General features: G+C 39.6%; 1 protein-coding gene across 1 annotated transcript in view; it reads left to right on the top strand.

Annotated features, from left to right (window-relative positions):
- MYCBP2 (MYC binding protein 2) overlaps window positions 1-16894 on the top strand; it is a gene marked incomplete in the record, with an annotated part of 5088083 nt that overhangs the window by 4732345 nt on the left and 338844 nt on the right. Inside the window, 2 exon segments of the mRNA XM_044072904.1 lie at window positions 800-880; window positions 10926-11192. Of these exon segments, the coding sequence (XP_043928839.1) occupies window positions 800-880; window positions 10926-11192 (348 nt within the window).

The following is a 16894-nucleotide window of genomic DNA, read 5'->3' as shown; positions in this document are numbered from 1 at the left end:
CCACCTCTCCAGGGTCTCCTCCACCTGTTCCCTACTCTCACTACAGATCACAATGTCATCTGCAAACATCATAGTCCACGGGGACTCCTGTCTGATCTCATCTGTCAACCTGTCCATCACCATTGCAAATAAGAAAGGGCTTAGAGCTGATCCTTGATGTAATCCCACCTCCACCTTAAACGCATCCGTCACTCCCACCGCAGACCTCACCGCTGTCACACTACCTTATATATGTGTGTGTGTGTGTATGTATATATATATATATATATATATATATATAGATATATATATATATATATATATATAGATAGATATATATATATATATATATATATATATATATATATATATGTAATTTCAGATTGTTTCTTTATGGTCAAATATTTTTTATACTGAACTGGGTAAAATGACCACTTGTATAAAGATACCATTTCTTGATTGTCCTTTACCATATTTATCAAGCCATGGGGGACTGAAAGGTTATTCAAGCTGTTTTAGTATATGTGCATGCGTGGTTGCATATGCATTTGTATGGTTGTATTTTTATAATCAGTGTCTGTTCACTGTTGTTAATGTAGTATATATGGAGGCTGCAGATATAGATTAATCTTATCGCCTGGTAACAGATTTGATGTATTCATCCTAATAGAAGAGACATAGCTGATATTTTTCTCGTACAAGAATAAACTTAATCTGTTCATTCTTAAAGAGATTTGCTTCTAATATTTAAGGCAATGTTTTGTGTTTCATGTTTTTTACTCATAGTATAAAAAATTAACACTTTTTTTTGTTGTTAAAGGCTGCTTCTGATGCTGATTTGAAGGAGCACATGGTTGGAATCATTTTCAGCAGGAGCAAACTAACCAACTTACAAAAGCAGGTTTGTTTACAGATTTTAAATCAAAATGAGGAGGAACTTGGATCATGCATGTCATTCTGTTTCTCAAAACAATGTTTTTATTGTCCCATATCAAAGTTAGTTTCCGTTTAAGGAAGAAAGTAGTTCATTCTTGTTCCATCTTTATTGCAGTTATGGATTCATCAAATATCCTAAGGAAATGACCAGTCTTTTGAAGTGTTTTATTATTTGCAAAGGTTTACACTGTTTCAGTTAATTGTGTTAGAGAGTACATTTGGAATCCTGTCTGGTTTTACCCCTCTTTTAACTCCTTTATAGTTTCCACTTCATCCTCTTAACATGTTGTATCATGCAGTATCTAAATAACTTAATAAGAGCATACTTAACAAGTCCCCTTATTACATTTTTCTTCTCTCCCACTCTGTCACTGCTTCATGTAATTATTCATAAAAATGAACAAAACTTCCAGGTATATAACCAGGTTTCTCATAAGCTATCTTTGTCCTTTGATCTGCAGTCTTGTTCTCATTTAGCACCTTAGAGCTAAATGCTTTTTTCTTTTTTGCATTGTTTTTAAATCAAACGTTCTAAGAGATCTGTTAGCTTTGTCTCAGATGAACCAATGAAGCAGTGTAGGAGAAAACATGTGGGCTTAAATATTGGGTTTGTTGCAGTCTTTTTGTAGCTTTGTTCTGTTTTTACTGTTAATGTAATATATATTTTCTCCTTTTGTTCTTCTTTAGAATTGTAGAAATCAGTGAAATTTATCTAAAATATAAGTATAGGTGCCTTGATCCGAGTCCCTGTCATTTAGATGTTTGGCTGAAAATTCAGATGGCAGGCATGAAAGTGATTCGTATAATCCCATCAAGTGACCAGGCTTTCTCCTCTTTGAAAACACAGTAGGGCGCAGTTCATAGGTTCATAGCTGTGTACTAGGCTAATGACCACTGGGGTGGGGCCTTTTTCACCCTAGCCATCATCCCAAATGTCTGACAAGTTCTGGTACCCTTGGTAAGTGTAAACAGGGGCTTGAGAGATGAAACACTTGCAGGCTGCCTGTGTTCATTAGAGACATAGGTGGTAAACCAGCGATGAATTTCCTGATCCCCATCCAATTGTCCTAGTTACACTTGAATTGGGTTGGGGAGGAACTCTGCCACACAGGCTGCATTTTACATGAACTACAGAATGAACTGGCACCTCACCTAAGCACCATGTTCAATCATAGCCTCACCTCAGGCTTTGTGCCCACTGAATGGCGCACAGTGACGGTTATCCCACTGCACAGAGGGGGAGCCACCATGGACACTGGGAACTACCGCCCCATTAGCCTAACGAGCCTGGTCTGCAAGGCCATGGAACGTATCATCATGAAACTTATAAACAAAGACATTGGTAATCTCCAAACTCTGGACCACACCCAGTTCGGGTTTGTAAAAGGCAGATCTTGTCTCCTAAACCTGATAGACTTCTTTGAAGCAGTCACCAAAGCCGTAGACAAGGGTAAGGTGGTTCACACAGCCTATCTAGATCTTGCCAAGGCTTTGGACACCCCCCCCCCACTCTGGAATTATAGTTAAGGTCACTAAACTAGGTGTAAATCCCTATGTCACAAGATGGGTTGCCAACTGGCTCACTGACAGAACCCACACTGTGAAAGTAGCAGACTCCAAATCCGACTTCAGACAAGTGACAAGTGGAGTACCACAGGGTTTAGTCCTGGGTCCTCTCCTGTTTGATATCTACTTTTCTGAAATACAGGCTAACACAGAAGTTCTTTGGCTAATGAAGTTTGCATATGAATGCAAGCTAAGAGCCATAATCAAAACTCCTAACGATGTGGACAGCCTACAAAAGGGCTTAAGTGAGACAAATGCCTGGTGTCAAAGCCATGGCCTCAAGCTGAATGCCAAAAAGTGCATTGTCATCCCCTTTGGTAAAAAAACTGTACCCATGAGCTGCCACATAGGTGGTAGTCAACTTAACACTGAAAGTGTGATAAGAGACCTTAGGACACAGGTGGACAGGTAGTCTCTCCTTTGATAATCAATTCACTACAGTAGTCAGGAAATCCTTCTACATGGCTCACACCATCAGAAAAAGTTTCTCATCTAGGAAAAAAGAGGTCATTGTTTCCCTCTACTCGTCACTCATTAGACCCATTATAGAGTACAATGCCCCTTTTGGTATGTACCTCACAAGACATCTACAACAACTGGAAAGGCAGCATGAAATACCTCACAAAGAGGATTACTGGCCTCAAACAAATGCCCTACGCAGACCGTCTCAAAAACTCCAGCCTTACTCTGTCGCATATCGCCTACTCAGAGGCGATCTCTGCCTAACATACAAAGCTATGTCAAACCCAGAGCTGCTGGACATGCTCCACTTAAAGAAATCCCAATCCCTCCGAGCTGCACGCTCTAGGGACCTAAACCTTGTCACCACAATAAACAGAACATGCTGGAGGGATAGATTCCTGTCCCAGAGACTTTCCATACTCTGGAATAAACTACCTATCTATATCAAACAAAGCTCCTCATTAGCACTCCAAGAAAAATTTGATTGGATGGGAAATAGGAAATTCACCCCGGGATCATCTCTGTGGCTCTGCCCAACAGGGGCACAGGAAAATAATTTTCTTGGGTGGCGAAAACCAGGGTATCTTTTTGGCTAGGCTAAATAAATTGGCCCTAAGGCCAATAACCTAGTACCTACCTATGAATATAGATGGGGAGCCTGTTCCTGAGAAGGGGTAGTCTGTGTAGGAGACAGAATATAGGGATAGGACTTTGATGTGGTCTGCAAAGGCTGTGTTATTTATGCGCTTTTTTCTTTTGATAAGGTACATCTGTGGAAGTTCCAGTCATTGAGTTTGCCTGGTTGGGTACATACCAAAGGGTCATTGTACTCAATGACCTATCTTATGAATGCTGAATACATTAGAACAATGACCTCTTTGGACCTACACAACAAAGAATGATTTTCACACTGCCATAGACACATGGTGATCACAGGTCACATTACTGTGTATGTGTCTCCCCAGGTCCCTAACAATTGGATTGACTCCTAAGGGTGTGTTGTCAATATGGTAGTTACCAGGGGTGGATGACTTCCCAAAGGATACTGCTATGCATTTCTTGGCATTTAGTTTTAGTCCATGGTTCTGACACCAGTTATTTGTCTGTGTCGGCCCTTCTTTGAAAATATTATTGTTGGTGGGGGAATTCTGTGACTGCTCCTAATTTGCAGTTCTCTTCAAATTTGGTCAGCCAGAGGCCCATGATGTTGGCCTTCACTCCAGAGAAGTAGATGCCAAAAAGGAGTAGTTCTAGACAGATCTTTGAGGGTCTCCTCTAGTGACTACCCTGTTTGTAGAGGTGAACTCCCCAGTTCTAACGTTGTGGGTTCTGACTGTAAGCCAACTGGCTCTTCACTGGGTCATATACTGGCTTATATCTAACTTGCTGAGTTTGTCAACAGTGCCGAAGTGGGGTATTGTCAAATGCCTTGGCCAGGTCAAGGTAGGCAGTGTGAACCATTTTGCCCTTATCCATTGCTTTGGTGACATTGTCAGAAAAGTCCACCAGGTTAAATAGGCATGTCCTGACCTTTATGAAACCAAACTGAGTTGGGTGCTGTGTCAGGAGGTCTCCTATGTCATAATTGACCATTTCCATGATAATTCTTTCCATGGCTTTGCATATGAGACTAGTGAGACTTATGCATCTGTAGCTTCCAGGGTCTGTAGGTGGCCCTCCTTTGTGCAGAGGGCCGATGGTTGTTTTTATCCATTTGTGAGATGCAAAGCCTGTTTGGAGGCTACAGTTAATTAGTGATTCCCGAGGGCCTGATAGATGATGTTTCATGCTATTTAAAAGGCAGCCTGAGATATTGTCAAGGCCCATCACTGCACTACTGTTGACCTTAGACAGAGCATTGAGCACCTGTTCCTTGGTGATAGTAGGGGGAATTGTATTTGATGGTATTTTCTGAGGGAAGGCTTGTGGAGATAGGGATATATTTTTAGAGTTGAATTTGTCTGCCAGTAGGTTTGCTATATCTTCTGGCTCAGTATAGGTAGCTCCATTAACAATGAGTTCTACACACGATTGTGCATTGCCTTTGAGGTTGTGAACATAGCTAAAGAATGCCTTGTCATTGTCCTTGGCCTGACAGACCAAATTTACCTCAAATTTGCCTTTAGTAGATTTTATTTGTCCTTTGAGTTGTTTGCTTAGTTTGATAAGAGCACTTTTATTCTTCTGGGTGCTACACCTCCTAATTTTTGCCACAATTTTCTTCTTTCTGTTGTACAGCCTATTGACATGATTCCACCGGGGTAGCTTATTTATTCAGATAGCTTTGTACTAATTCCTGGTGGATGCAGCTGCCTTTATTTTATAGTACATATTTGGAACAGAGCTGTCACATAATATTACCTGTATAATTAAATGTCTGAAGTTAGTCATTTGTTGTTGTGCCACTGCTTTGCTTTTAAATTAATAAAAAAGTTGTTAAATAGTTAATCTTTATTGTTTTCTTACCTTATATAGCAGCCTTATTCAGGTGCTCACTTGTGTCTTTTCTGTAGCTATCTCCACACTGGAGATACAGCGGGTTATTTCAAGCATTATGACAGGTTTTGGAAGAATCAAATGACAGCAAGAATGCATTTATAGGATGTACAGTACTGGAGTTATTGTTCATTACTTGTTATGAATTATGGACTATTCTTTATGTGAAAGTATTTTGCCACTGTTTTCTTACCTGCGTTTTGGTCCATGGCATGCGTTACTTACGGCTTTGTAAAGCCTTTTGCTCCATCATTCAAAATATCAGTATCTAATTTTTTATTAAATTCCTTAGTAAAGTAGCATTTTGCTATATTTCCATCATCAAGACCAAAGTTGTAGCAAGGGCAGGGTTAAGGGGCCACAGTCAGCACTATAGAAGACATGCCAGACAGTCCCTGTAAGCAGTATTGGTAATCAAAATAGCAGACACTCAGTGTTTGTGTGTTTATCAAAGGGCTGTTATATGTATGTGGAGTAGCTTCTTGATTAGCATGAAGGCCTTTCTTTAAGCCAAAATGATAGAAAACTGTAGTATATGTAGCAAGGAAGTACTTGTTAGCAATTTGCTACAGTCTAGCAACGCCCTCCCCCCAACTTCAAATGCGGACATTGTCCAGGGCACAAACAAACTTTGCTACAGATCTGTATGAGACTTTCAGTGAATTTTACTGTGGGTGGCATCATCACAAGGATAGTCTGAGCAGTAATGTAGGTGAATCCATTAAAGTATACAGCCATATTTGTTGCTTTCCCTACTGTGAGATGACTGATGAATACCTGTAAGTTTATTTGGACCATGGCTTAGTAAAACGTTTACAGAGCTTTTTATTTAGAAACTGTTCAAGTATGTAAGGAATGATGGAGGTGTGAAATGCATTGCGTCAGTTAAGCTGACATGTACCTTGATACACTTGTGAATGTTGGGAAAACATGTTAATATTCTTTGTTAATATTTTAGTACAGCATGGATTAACTATTATTGATGTTAGGAATCACAAAGGGCATGGTAGAAACTTTGGAGATCCTGTCATTTGTTTATCCAAGTTTGTGGTGATGTACCACATTTCATAATTTATACAGTACCTGTTGAAATAGGACAAGTCAAAAGTAAACGAGGAATGGCAATATCACAGGTGGAAAGAGGCAATGCATTTACCAGAAGTACAAGTATGGGATATATACTGTGGCGGTGGTGCTACGGTAGCGTTGTCGCCTCACAGTTAGATGTTGCCCGTTTGATTCTCAGTTAGAGCGTCTTCTGTGTAGCGACATGCGTGAATGGGCATTCCTTCGTTGAAGGTTGTGCGTTAGGCCCGGCAAGCCAGTACGTAAAAATCTACTGCCAATCATTCGCGGACCGGAATTTCGCTGTGGCGACCCCTAACCGGGAAAAGCCGAAAGACACACACAAACAAACAAGTATGGGATATATACAACTGGATATTAGTTATGAATTTTGAAATCACTGGTTTAAAAAGTGCATGTATATCTTAGAGTGTATTTGAAGAAATATGTAGCTTGCCATGGAAGGTGAGAAGGAGAGGCTAATAGAACGGATATTTCTTTCTGAATACATGCCTGCTTGTGTACAATCCTCAGTATATAAAAACAAAGCAATTTTTTTTCCTTTGCTAAAGAAAGGCAGGGTAAAAATCCAGACAGTGTGATTCACATTGTTTGTCACTTTATCAAGAGATGTTATTCTATACGTGTGAAGCAAAAGCTGCTGCATTTCATAAAAGTATGGGCAATTGACTGTTCTTCAGCATTGTAGAAGTCCTAGACAGAAAAATCTCTGAAACAAGCAGAAAGAGGGACTGTTGCCACTGCTGTAGAACGAGGCCTCCATATTTTATGGCCTTGGAAAAATTAAACTAGCCACTTACCACATAAAATACTTCTTTGTTTTATTATAGATGATAGTTGCCTTTATTTTTGAAAGCATTCCCATGTGTGTGTGTAATACATATATATGTATATATTTTTACTAAGCACTGATATGAAATCTTATTTATTATACTTCTGTTTGCAAATAAAATAAGTGTGTGGGGGCATCTTTGACACAAATTAAGACATGTTTAAAAAACATTTTTATTTATTTATTTATTTTTACATTTGTTAACTGAGTATGTCTGACTGGGCGGGGAGCCCATTTTCAGTGGAGACCTGGAGGGAAATGCCCCATACGTATACACAGCAAATTACCATTATTACTGCCATGCAAATAATTTTTACATGGCATAATCAAATTGTATAAAGACTTTTACATAACATAATTTTTACATAATACAATCAAGTTGTATAGTAGTGGAAACAAACTAGAAGAGTACACTAGAGGTGGTATTTATTGCAAGGAGTAAGCATTTTCTACATTTACATATGTGGTGTGCAGTGCTGGCTTAAAGAGTTGGTAGATAGAGAGTAGAAATGCTAGAACCAATAAGTGGAAGTAACTAGTCTAGAGAAAAGTTGAGCGGGGAGCATTAGAATACTTTGAGAAGGTAGGTTAGGATAGGTAGTTATTTAGAGGAGCATTGAGTTAATGGGGGGGGGTAGAGTAAGGGTGGGGAAAAGAGATGTCAGAGAGAGAGATATTGAGTTGGTTGGGTTTTTTGCATTTTTAATGCTTTTTGTAAATTTTGTGTGTGGGGAGGACTCCTAATGTCCAGTGGTAGTTTATTCCAGGCGTGTACAACTGAGTAGAGATATAAGAGTTGTCCTGTTGCTTTTTTTTTAGGCTTGTGTATGGATAAAGCTGGGGGTTGTCCTATTGCTTTTTTTAGGCTTATGTATGGATAAATGAAGCTGGTCTGAACTCCCTAAGGCGTGAGTGGGGGTGTATAGGGGGGAGATCAGGGAAGAGGTGGAAGGACAGGAGGGATGGTTTGTTTAGAATGGAGTGAATGAGTGTCAGCTGGGGAAATAAAAGTTAGTTGTCAAATTCTAGCCAGTGTAGAGGTTATAAAGATAGGCAGTGATAAGAGCTGAAGGGTAGATTAGCATCAGATCAGGCAGTTTTGTTGTTGGTGAGCTCAAGTTTGGTTTTGAGGGAGGATTGTAGGTTGATTAGGATAGGAGAGGCATAGAGAAAGGTGGGGGTACAGGTAGGCATGTGCAAGAGAAGGTCTACAGTTGTTTGTGACAAATTTGTTTATTTCTGTAGAGTAGTCCTAGCTTTTGATGTGTCTTCTTGATAGAGTTTGATATATGGAGGTCAAATTTTAGCTGGTTGTCGATGGTTGTACCCAAGAGTTTTGTGTGAGTATCTACATGTATTACTGAGTTTTTTAGTGAGGTGATGGTGAATGCTGATTTTTGATGGGTGAGTTTTTTGGGCAGGAAGAGCAAAAGTTTTGTTTTATTTGGGTTTAGTATGAGTTGGTTGTTAGTAAGCCAGTTTTCAACAGAGGAAGGAGTTTTGAGTTAGTGTGTGGAAGTCGGAGAGATTGATGGAGATGAAGATGATAGTAGAGTCATCAGCATACTGAATTGACTGTGGAGAGAGGGCAGGAAATGTAGAGGTGGTTGATGAAGAAGTTGAATAGAAGTGGACCCAGAATAGAGCGTTGTGGGACACTTGTGGGGACTGAGAGAAAGGGGGAGTAGGAGGAGAACCATTAAACTGATTGTTGCCTGTTGGGCAAGGTAGCTTGAGAACCAAGTTAGTGAGGAATTAGAGAAGGTGAGGTTGGACAATTTGGTGAGATGCTTGGTATGGGAGATGGTATCATATGCTTTGGAGAAGTCTAAGAATAGAAAAGACTAGTTTGTTGCTATTTCTAGCATGTGCAACTGTTTCTGTGAAGGAGATGAGAGCTGTGGTTGTGCTATGGTTTGGGCAGTAACTGTGCTGGGTAGGTGTGAGGAGGTTTCCCTGGAGTAGGAAGTGTAGGAGTTGCTTGTAGATGCATTTTTCTAGTAGCTTAGAGAGAAGGGAGACTAAAGTAATGGGATGGAAATTGGAGATGTCAGTGGAGAGTCCACCTTTGTGCATAGGAATAGTATAGAATTGTTTCCAAAAGGTAGGAACAGTGGATTCTTGTATTGATTGGTTGATAAGGATGGAAACAGTACAGGCAATATAGTTTGCAGCAAGCTTGATGAAGTAGGGAGGAAGGTTGTCAGCTGAGGGAGAGCAAGTCTTGAGTTTATGTAGGAGGTATTTTATGTAGTTAGTGGAGACAGGTTTGAGTGAGAAAGTAACTGTAGTAGTTGAGAGAGGGGAGTGTGAGAGGTTGTTAGGGTTAGTATTGAGGGTTAGTTTGGCGATGGAGTCTATGAAGAGGGAGTTAAAGTTAGTGGCGGTTTCAGTAGTGGTATTGTTAGGGCAAGGGTTGAGGGAGGTAGGTGTTCCAGGATGTAGGGTTTTAATAATGCTGTTCCAGAATTTTTTTGGATTGCTGCTGTAGTCAGATTGAGGCAGTAGACAGAAGTTTTTCTTGTCTTTGATCTGTTGTTTGGTGTGGTTTCGGAGTTGTTTATATTTTTGCAGGTGAATTAGGGATTTAGATTGAATCCAAGTCTTCCAGGCTTTATCCCTTTCTAGCATGAGGGAGCGGGTTGACTTAGAGAGCCAAGGTGCTAGGTGGAACTTTGTTCTAATTTTCCTGGGGGGAGCTGGTGAGTTTAGGACATCCAGGAATATGGTGTTAAATTTAGTTACTGCTTCAGCGAAGGGTAACTAGGGAAGAGAAGTCCAGTTAATGGAGAGTATGTCATTAAATATGTTGGTGTCAAAGCTGGTAAAGGAGCAATGATCTATATATTTGTGTGACTTGCAGTGTTATTGGGTATATCATTGAACACAGATAGGAGTGTGGTCACTGAGTGTGTCAGGCAGGGTTTTGGTGTTATGGTATAGGTTAGGATTGGAGACAAGGATCCAGTCCAGGATAGTGCCTGAGTTGGTTGGATTACTAGTGTGAGTGTGAGTAATGATGATTTGGGTAAAGCCATGAAGGTTTATGGAGGAGTTAGGGTAGTTGGGAGTAAGGATTTGCCAATCAAGATTGACATCTCCCAAAATTATAGTTTCATTATGTATGGAGTGAGTCGTCCAGGATAGAATTTGCTTGAGTAAGGGAATGTTATTGCCTGGTGGAATATAAATAGTGGCAATGCTGAGCTTTTTAAGGTTGTTGAGTTTACAGTTGACTAGTAGGATTTCTGCTGGGTGAAAGTTGAGGTTGGTGATATTTAGGGAGGATATGTTAATATGGTTGGTGTAGAGTATGGCTACACCTCAATCTTTTTTGTCAGCCCTATCTAGGTGGAAGATGCTATATCCGGGGAGAATAACTTAGTTGTTAGCGATTTTGAATAGGAATATCCCCAAAATTTGGTGCATATTTTTTAAACAACTTCAGTTATTTGTACTGATTTCAAGTAATGTGTTTTCATTTATGCCAATGCATTTCATGAAGAGTAAATGATTACTGACTTTGTCATTGGTTATTTTAATGATTTGAGTATTCTGTTCTCTTTAGGTGTGTGCCCATATTGTTCAAGCCATTAGAATGGAAGCAACACGTGTTCGTGAGGAGTGGGAGCATGCTATTTCCAGCAAAGAGAATGCCAATTCGCAGCCCAGTGATGAAGATGCCTCGTCAGATGCCTACTGCTTTGAGTTGCTTTCTATGGTGCTAGCTCTTAGTGGCTCAAATGTGGGCAGGCAGTACTTGGCACAACAGCTCACTCTTCTACAAGATCTCTTCTCACTGCTGCACACAGCTTCCCCTAGAGTTCAGAGACAGGTGGGTTACAGCTTAAGAGATCCAGAAAAAAACTTAGTTATATGTTGTAGGTGGCACATTGCATTTGGAGAGGACATAGTGTGTCATGTCCAAGTTCGAAAAGGAAATGCCAGCTTTGGACTTTTGAGACAGAGCCATTGAGTATGTAATTGGCTGCAGAATGTCCTTTGCAGTCATCCCAAGGTTTTTGTCATATTCACTTCCTTTTTTTTTTTTTGGCAATTTCTACATATGGGTTACATTAGAAGTACACCCCATAAACAGAAGTTGGTTTCTGTTCTATTCTGTTATTTCGTGCCACTGCAAGTGATTCCATGCTGCTCTCCATACTTGAGGTTGATCAACCAATAATGTTAGCTAGGTTGTCTCATTTAATTAGTATTTGCTGTTGTTTCAGTTGTTTCTTTTTCTGTGTTTATAAATTGGCCAAACACTTACAGCCCTTGTGGTTTAGAGAGATACAACCCTGGCAACTCGTGTTCAGTGAACAACTCCAGCATCTGATAAGTTAGCAGGAGTGAATGAGCAAATTCTACCTACTCACCCATCATGGAGTGAGGGAGGCAACTTTGACTTGTCGCTTGAATGAAACATAGCTGGAGCATTAGCTATTACACTAATGGAGCATGGTCCTATGAAATGCATGCTGCCATAGTTCACATCTACAGTTTGAGAGAGGTGTGCTTCCAGCCTAGAGGACCACAAAGTTGACACATTTCTAGCACTTGATACTTGTCATTAGATAATTGGAGGGCAGCTAGGGCCTCTGGGGCAGTAATACATCACTACCCTGTGAATGCCTGTCTCCCACCTCACTGAACAAGTGGACCAGTAGGACCATCAAGCAAGCTGTTTGGAAGAGAAAACAAAATTGGCCAAAAGGAACATGATCACAATTTATTTGTCATGTATGTCCAGGCATTGCTGTAGCATCTTCTTGTCTGTTCTGTCATGACTTCAATAAACTGACACTTTTATCACCAGTGAAGGTACTTCAAGACTGTATAAATACCTCCAAAAGTAAAAAAATTCAAGATCTGTTTTTTCATCTTTACAAAAAATAATGCCCAGTGTGGCTTAAAAACCTTAAACAAATAGAAACATTTAAGACTTGATTTCTGTCGGGATAGTGAGGATAATGAGGATAGTGATAGTAATCCCATCTGGTTACTTGACTTCATCTGAGGTCCTAATCTCCCCTTTCTTTTTAGGCATCCCAATCCCTTCACCAAAAAGAATGACCCTGGCAGCAAAATTGATGTCAGGAAATCATTAAAATGGTTTTATCTATTTCTTCCGTATTTGAGAACGAGGTGTACAGATTTGACAGTGCTGGACAGCTCCCTTTTTTTGTCTCATTTGAAATGTAAAATCACCCAGGTGTTGTAGCTTTGGTTGATGGAGTCCAGATCTCTGCCACTTCCATGAGCACCATTAGACAGTGTGTAAGTGTAGTGTGTGTTCCAGTCTTGTGCTGATCCTTTCTTTCACATTTTTGGTTGCTGACCTTTTTATTTCATTATTACTTTGCCTTGCCTGGGAGTTCAGATGCTTAAATCTTTATTAGAAGGCCAAGCAAAAAAAAAAAAAAACTCTCATGGAATTTCAGTCAAGGACTTTGCAGCTGCCAGAGTTTTTTAGATCTCAGCTGCACCATGATGTAGTCTGTCACAGACATTTGGTGAAGGTGGTTTCTTGATCACCAGAATGCACATCTCTCACCCTGTTAGTATTGCATGGTTCTCCATGACCTTAACAATTGCAGTAGAGAGGCCATAGGATTTTAATTCATAGACATCAATTGAAAATGAGTTTATTCAGTAGCATTTTTATTTCTTCTGACATCACCCAGAGATTTTAGTGCCTATCATTTTTGTCATGAAAAGTAGTTTGAAGGGGGAATGGAATAAACATGTCTTCTACTTGTTCCATACTGAACAGATGAGAAATAGCATAGTTTTGCAAATAAAATACTAATTTTAAATAATTTTAAAATAACTTGTCTGTCTTCATAGGCAGTCACCATTCAGTATTCCTTTTTTAAATACCAGCATTTTATTAACATTGAATTTAAAATAAACAATTAACAATAAGTAAATCGCAAACTTCAAAACCATATCATAGAAATAAGGCAGTGTTAGAAAAACACAATTGATTTAAAAAGAGAAGGGCTTAAAAACTCTCATTTACTCTTGAAACTGCACCAAATACTAACAGATTTCTGCTGTAATCATCTGTTGGTATTCCACTATGTATTGGACCCGATAACCTCATTAGGCAAAATCAAATTGGTAGACAATTTACAGTCTCCTCAGCAGGGATTCACACTATGAGAGCTCTCCCCAGTTACTTTGTCAGTAAATCCCAGTATCTCCATTTGGCATAAAGTTTTTACTCCTTACTTTCTCCCTTTTTCATAAGCTCCAGGGATTCTAGTGACAGCATGATATTCATGACATCTGTCAACAAGGGTGGTGCTTAAGTTTTCCAGTTTTTATTATTAGCCTTTTTCACCACCAATTTAAAGAGGCTCAGCAAGGCTAAACTTTTACCAGAGACTACAGGGCTTGGTGTGCAACACAACAAAGGCATATCTTTAGTTAGTTCCATGTATGTCTTCTTTAAGTGAGGATAAACTATTGCACCCACAGAAAATATATTTCCAGGTGCCCCATGCCTCTTTATTACACTACCAACAACTTGCTGTATTCCCCAGAAGCATCCTGGCTAACTTTGATGGTGAAAATACTTGTGGAGACACTTTGATCCAAAAATTTGAAATTGCCTTGAACTTGTCACAATACTAGGACCCTCACAAATGCTGACCCATTGGTCATCCATTATTTGAATTCCTAATGATTTCTCTAAGGCTGCCTTAATACTCTACGCCAGACCCTGATGATCTCTATGCAAGACCTGATATGCTCTACTGAAGAGATTTTTTGTTGTATGAGAAGTTCTGGCTACATGCACCATCTTGTTTCTGAAGCTTTACTTATATCCCCCACATGCTTAAGCCTGTTCTTAGCTTCCTTGTTTAGTCCTGTATATGGCAAGAATTCCTTCATCTGCAAACTAAACTCCATTGTAGTAGAGTTCTATGTTCTGACTCCTTCTATGTTTATGATTAGTTCCCAGTACATGACTTCCATTTACAGCCCCAACCAACAGGCGCTAACACAGTGTCCAGAGCCTCTTCTGAGTGTTAGTTCAATAGGGCCCAGTCCAAAAGACTTCTGAATGATGATGTGTTTTCCAGTACCTGGATAGAATATCTACTGGCTGGACTATTGCTCACCTGCTCCATTAGCCGAATCCAGAAACCTATTTTCCATGATGAGATTCAACTTCTATGTAGCGGAACATCGTTTCTTTCCATTTTGTTTGATGCACCACCATCTGAAGTAGCTAGATCAGCCTCAGCTAAGTAGCTTCCAAGTAGCCTCTTAGTCATGGAAATGAAAGCCCACCTTGTGATAAAGGAAGCATTAACTTTTACCAACTAATCATTGGAGATTTACCTTCCCAGATTAACCTTTTGAGTGCCTCCTCAGGAAATAGAAGAAAGATTGACCAACATATGTAGAACAAGGTGGACCAAAAACATTTTTATCAGTTGTATTTTACTATCCAGATCCAACATTAACATTTGAAGCTCCCTAATGTTTTTAATTTGTTCCCCTTTGTTAATTCCCATTTATAGTTTGCTGCCTGTTCAACATTTCTCATCAACCAAATACCCATGTACTTATGTCACATAAAAAGGGATAATGAATTAAACCAAATGTGGGGGTATAGTTAACAACAATTGCCTTTATTTTAATTCATCTTGTATACTGAGAGCTTTTGAAAATCTCAAACCAATCAAATATGTGTGGGATCTCCCTCTCTGGGTTTGCAACAAATAAGATTATAACATCTCAGCACAAAGCATTTTTTTGGGGTTGTCCCCTCTACATATACCCCTGAATTGCTGAATTTTCTCTTTCATGAGCTAATGACATCAGGACTATGGCAAAAAGTAGGAGAGACAAAAGACAGCCCTCTCACATGTCTTTCCCCAATGGTATATCTTTGGATACTCAACCTTCCAGTTTCACTTGTGCTGTAGTATGGTGATAGAGGTTTCTTGCTGAATTAAGCAGATGTAATGGAAAACCATATTTTCTCTTTATCAGGCATAAATAATGCCAAAAAACCCTGTCAAATGTTTTCTTCGTATCTAGCAAAATTAATAATTAAAGGTCTCCCAATCTCTTTGGCTTCTCTCTGTTTCAAGTGCACTCTATTAATGTTGTCAAATGTTTAGCTTCCCCACACAAAAGACCATTGATTTTACAAGATTTGGGAGTACCCTCTTTAGCCTTCTGGCCAGCACAGTTGCAGACACTTTATATTTATGATCAAGGACCAAAATAGGTCTGTATGCTGTGGGGTCCATTTGATCCTTGCCTTCCTTGGGTATTATTGAAATCACTGCTTTCTTCCAAGAGGGAGAAGCTTGACCCATGAGTAAAGTCTCACTGAATAACCTCAGCTAACTATCTCTTTAATAGTTTACCTCCTTGCTTCCATATCTGAAAAGAGAAGACATCTGGACCTGATTAGTTGGTGATGGGCTGCCAAAGCTGCATCTTAATTTCTCCATAGTAATGAACTCTTTCACTTTTGGGCCTCCAGTTGACTTAACCTTGGAACCTGGAATCGCCTATGAAACTCTCTAACCTCTCCTCAGTGTCAACTGTGGTCTCTTCCTCTGTACAGAGGAAGCCAAAAAACACTGAATATTTCCAAGATATCCAAGGGTAATTTCATTAATCTTCCTGTCTTGGCCTTCCTTGTCAGTGATTTTTTGTGCTTTTGGGTTATTATCAAAGAAAAAAAGCTCTCAGATACCTTTTTTTGCTAGTCTTTCCATTGATTGATAAAATTCAGCTATGCACCAGAGTTTTCCTGTGATTCTTCCACATTATTCTGTCTAGCTTTTATTATCTACTTATGAATCCCTTCTCAAAGCTGCCAATAACTCTTTCTTATCCTTTTTCCAAGTCTCCCTTTCCTTGCGCTGAATCTACACTCTTAATTTAGTTTTTAAGCATCCCAGTCTGGTACCATGTTATGTATGGAATATTTGGACCCCATTAATAGTCTTTTCAGGGACACAGCAAGGCAGCCAGTGAACTCTGCCTTTCTCTGCAGGTAAGAAGGGACTTTCCAGTATTTGACTATCTAGATTGCTAACTTCTTCCATTGTTAGAGACAAAAGGACTGGGCGGTAGTTAGAGAGAGAATATGGTAATGTTTCCATATGCATAATGAGGTGCTCATGTTCCCCAATGACCTGTCCAGCCGTGCATACCCACCAGATCTTACTGGCAAGTGGGTTAGGTCAAATTGACTTAAATTGTGTTCCAAGGGATCTACCAGGGCAAATATCTTGCAATTTGACTTAGAAGTCCTCCCCAGACTTACATATAGTATATTGCAAACTATGTTTCAGTCACCTGCTATAACAGGCATACCCTGGTAGAAACTTATTACTTCCCTCCCAAAATGGACCTCATGTTTTTAACAGAGTTTTTAGGAGAAAGGTACATTGAGCCAAAGGAGATCTTATCTTCTGAAGTCACCCCTGAACACGAGAAACCTGCCTTGCTTTGTCTTTCAGAGTTTCATCACTAGCTATTGGAACTCATGGGGTT

Source organism: Protopterus annectens, chromosome 5.part1, assembly GCF_019279795.1.
Source record: "Protopterus annectens isolate FY-2018-M chromosome 5.part1, PAN1.0, whole genome shotgun sequence".
Lineage (NCBI taxonomy): Eukaryota > Metazoa > Chordata > Ceratodontiformes > Protopteridae > Protopterus > Protopterus annectens.
The sequence above is the reverse complement of the archived record's forward strand: the minus strand, read 5'-3'. Positions and strand labels throughout refer to the sequence as shown.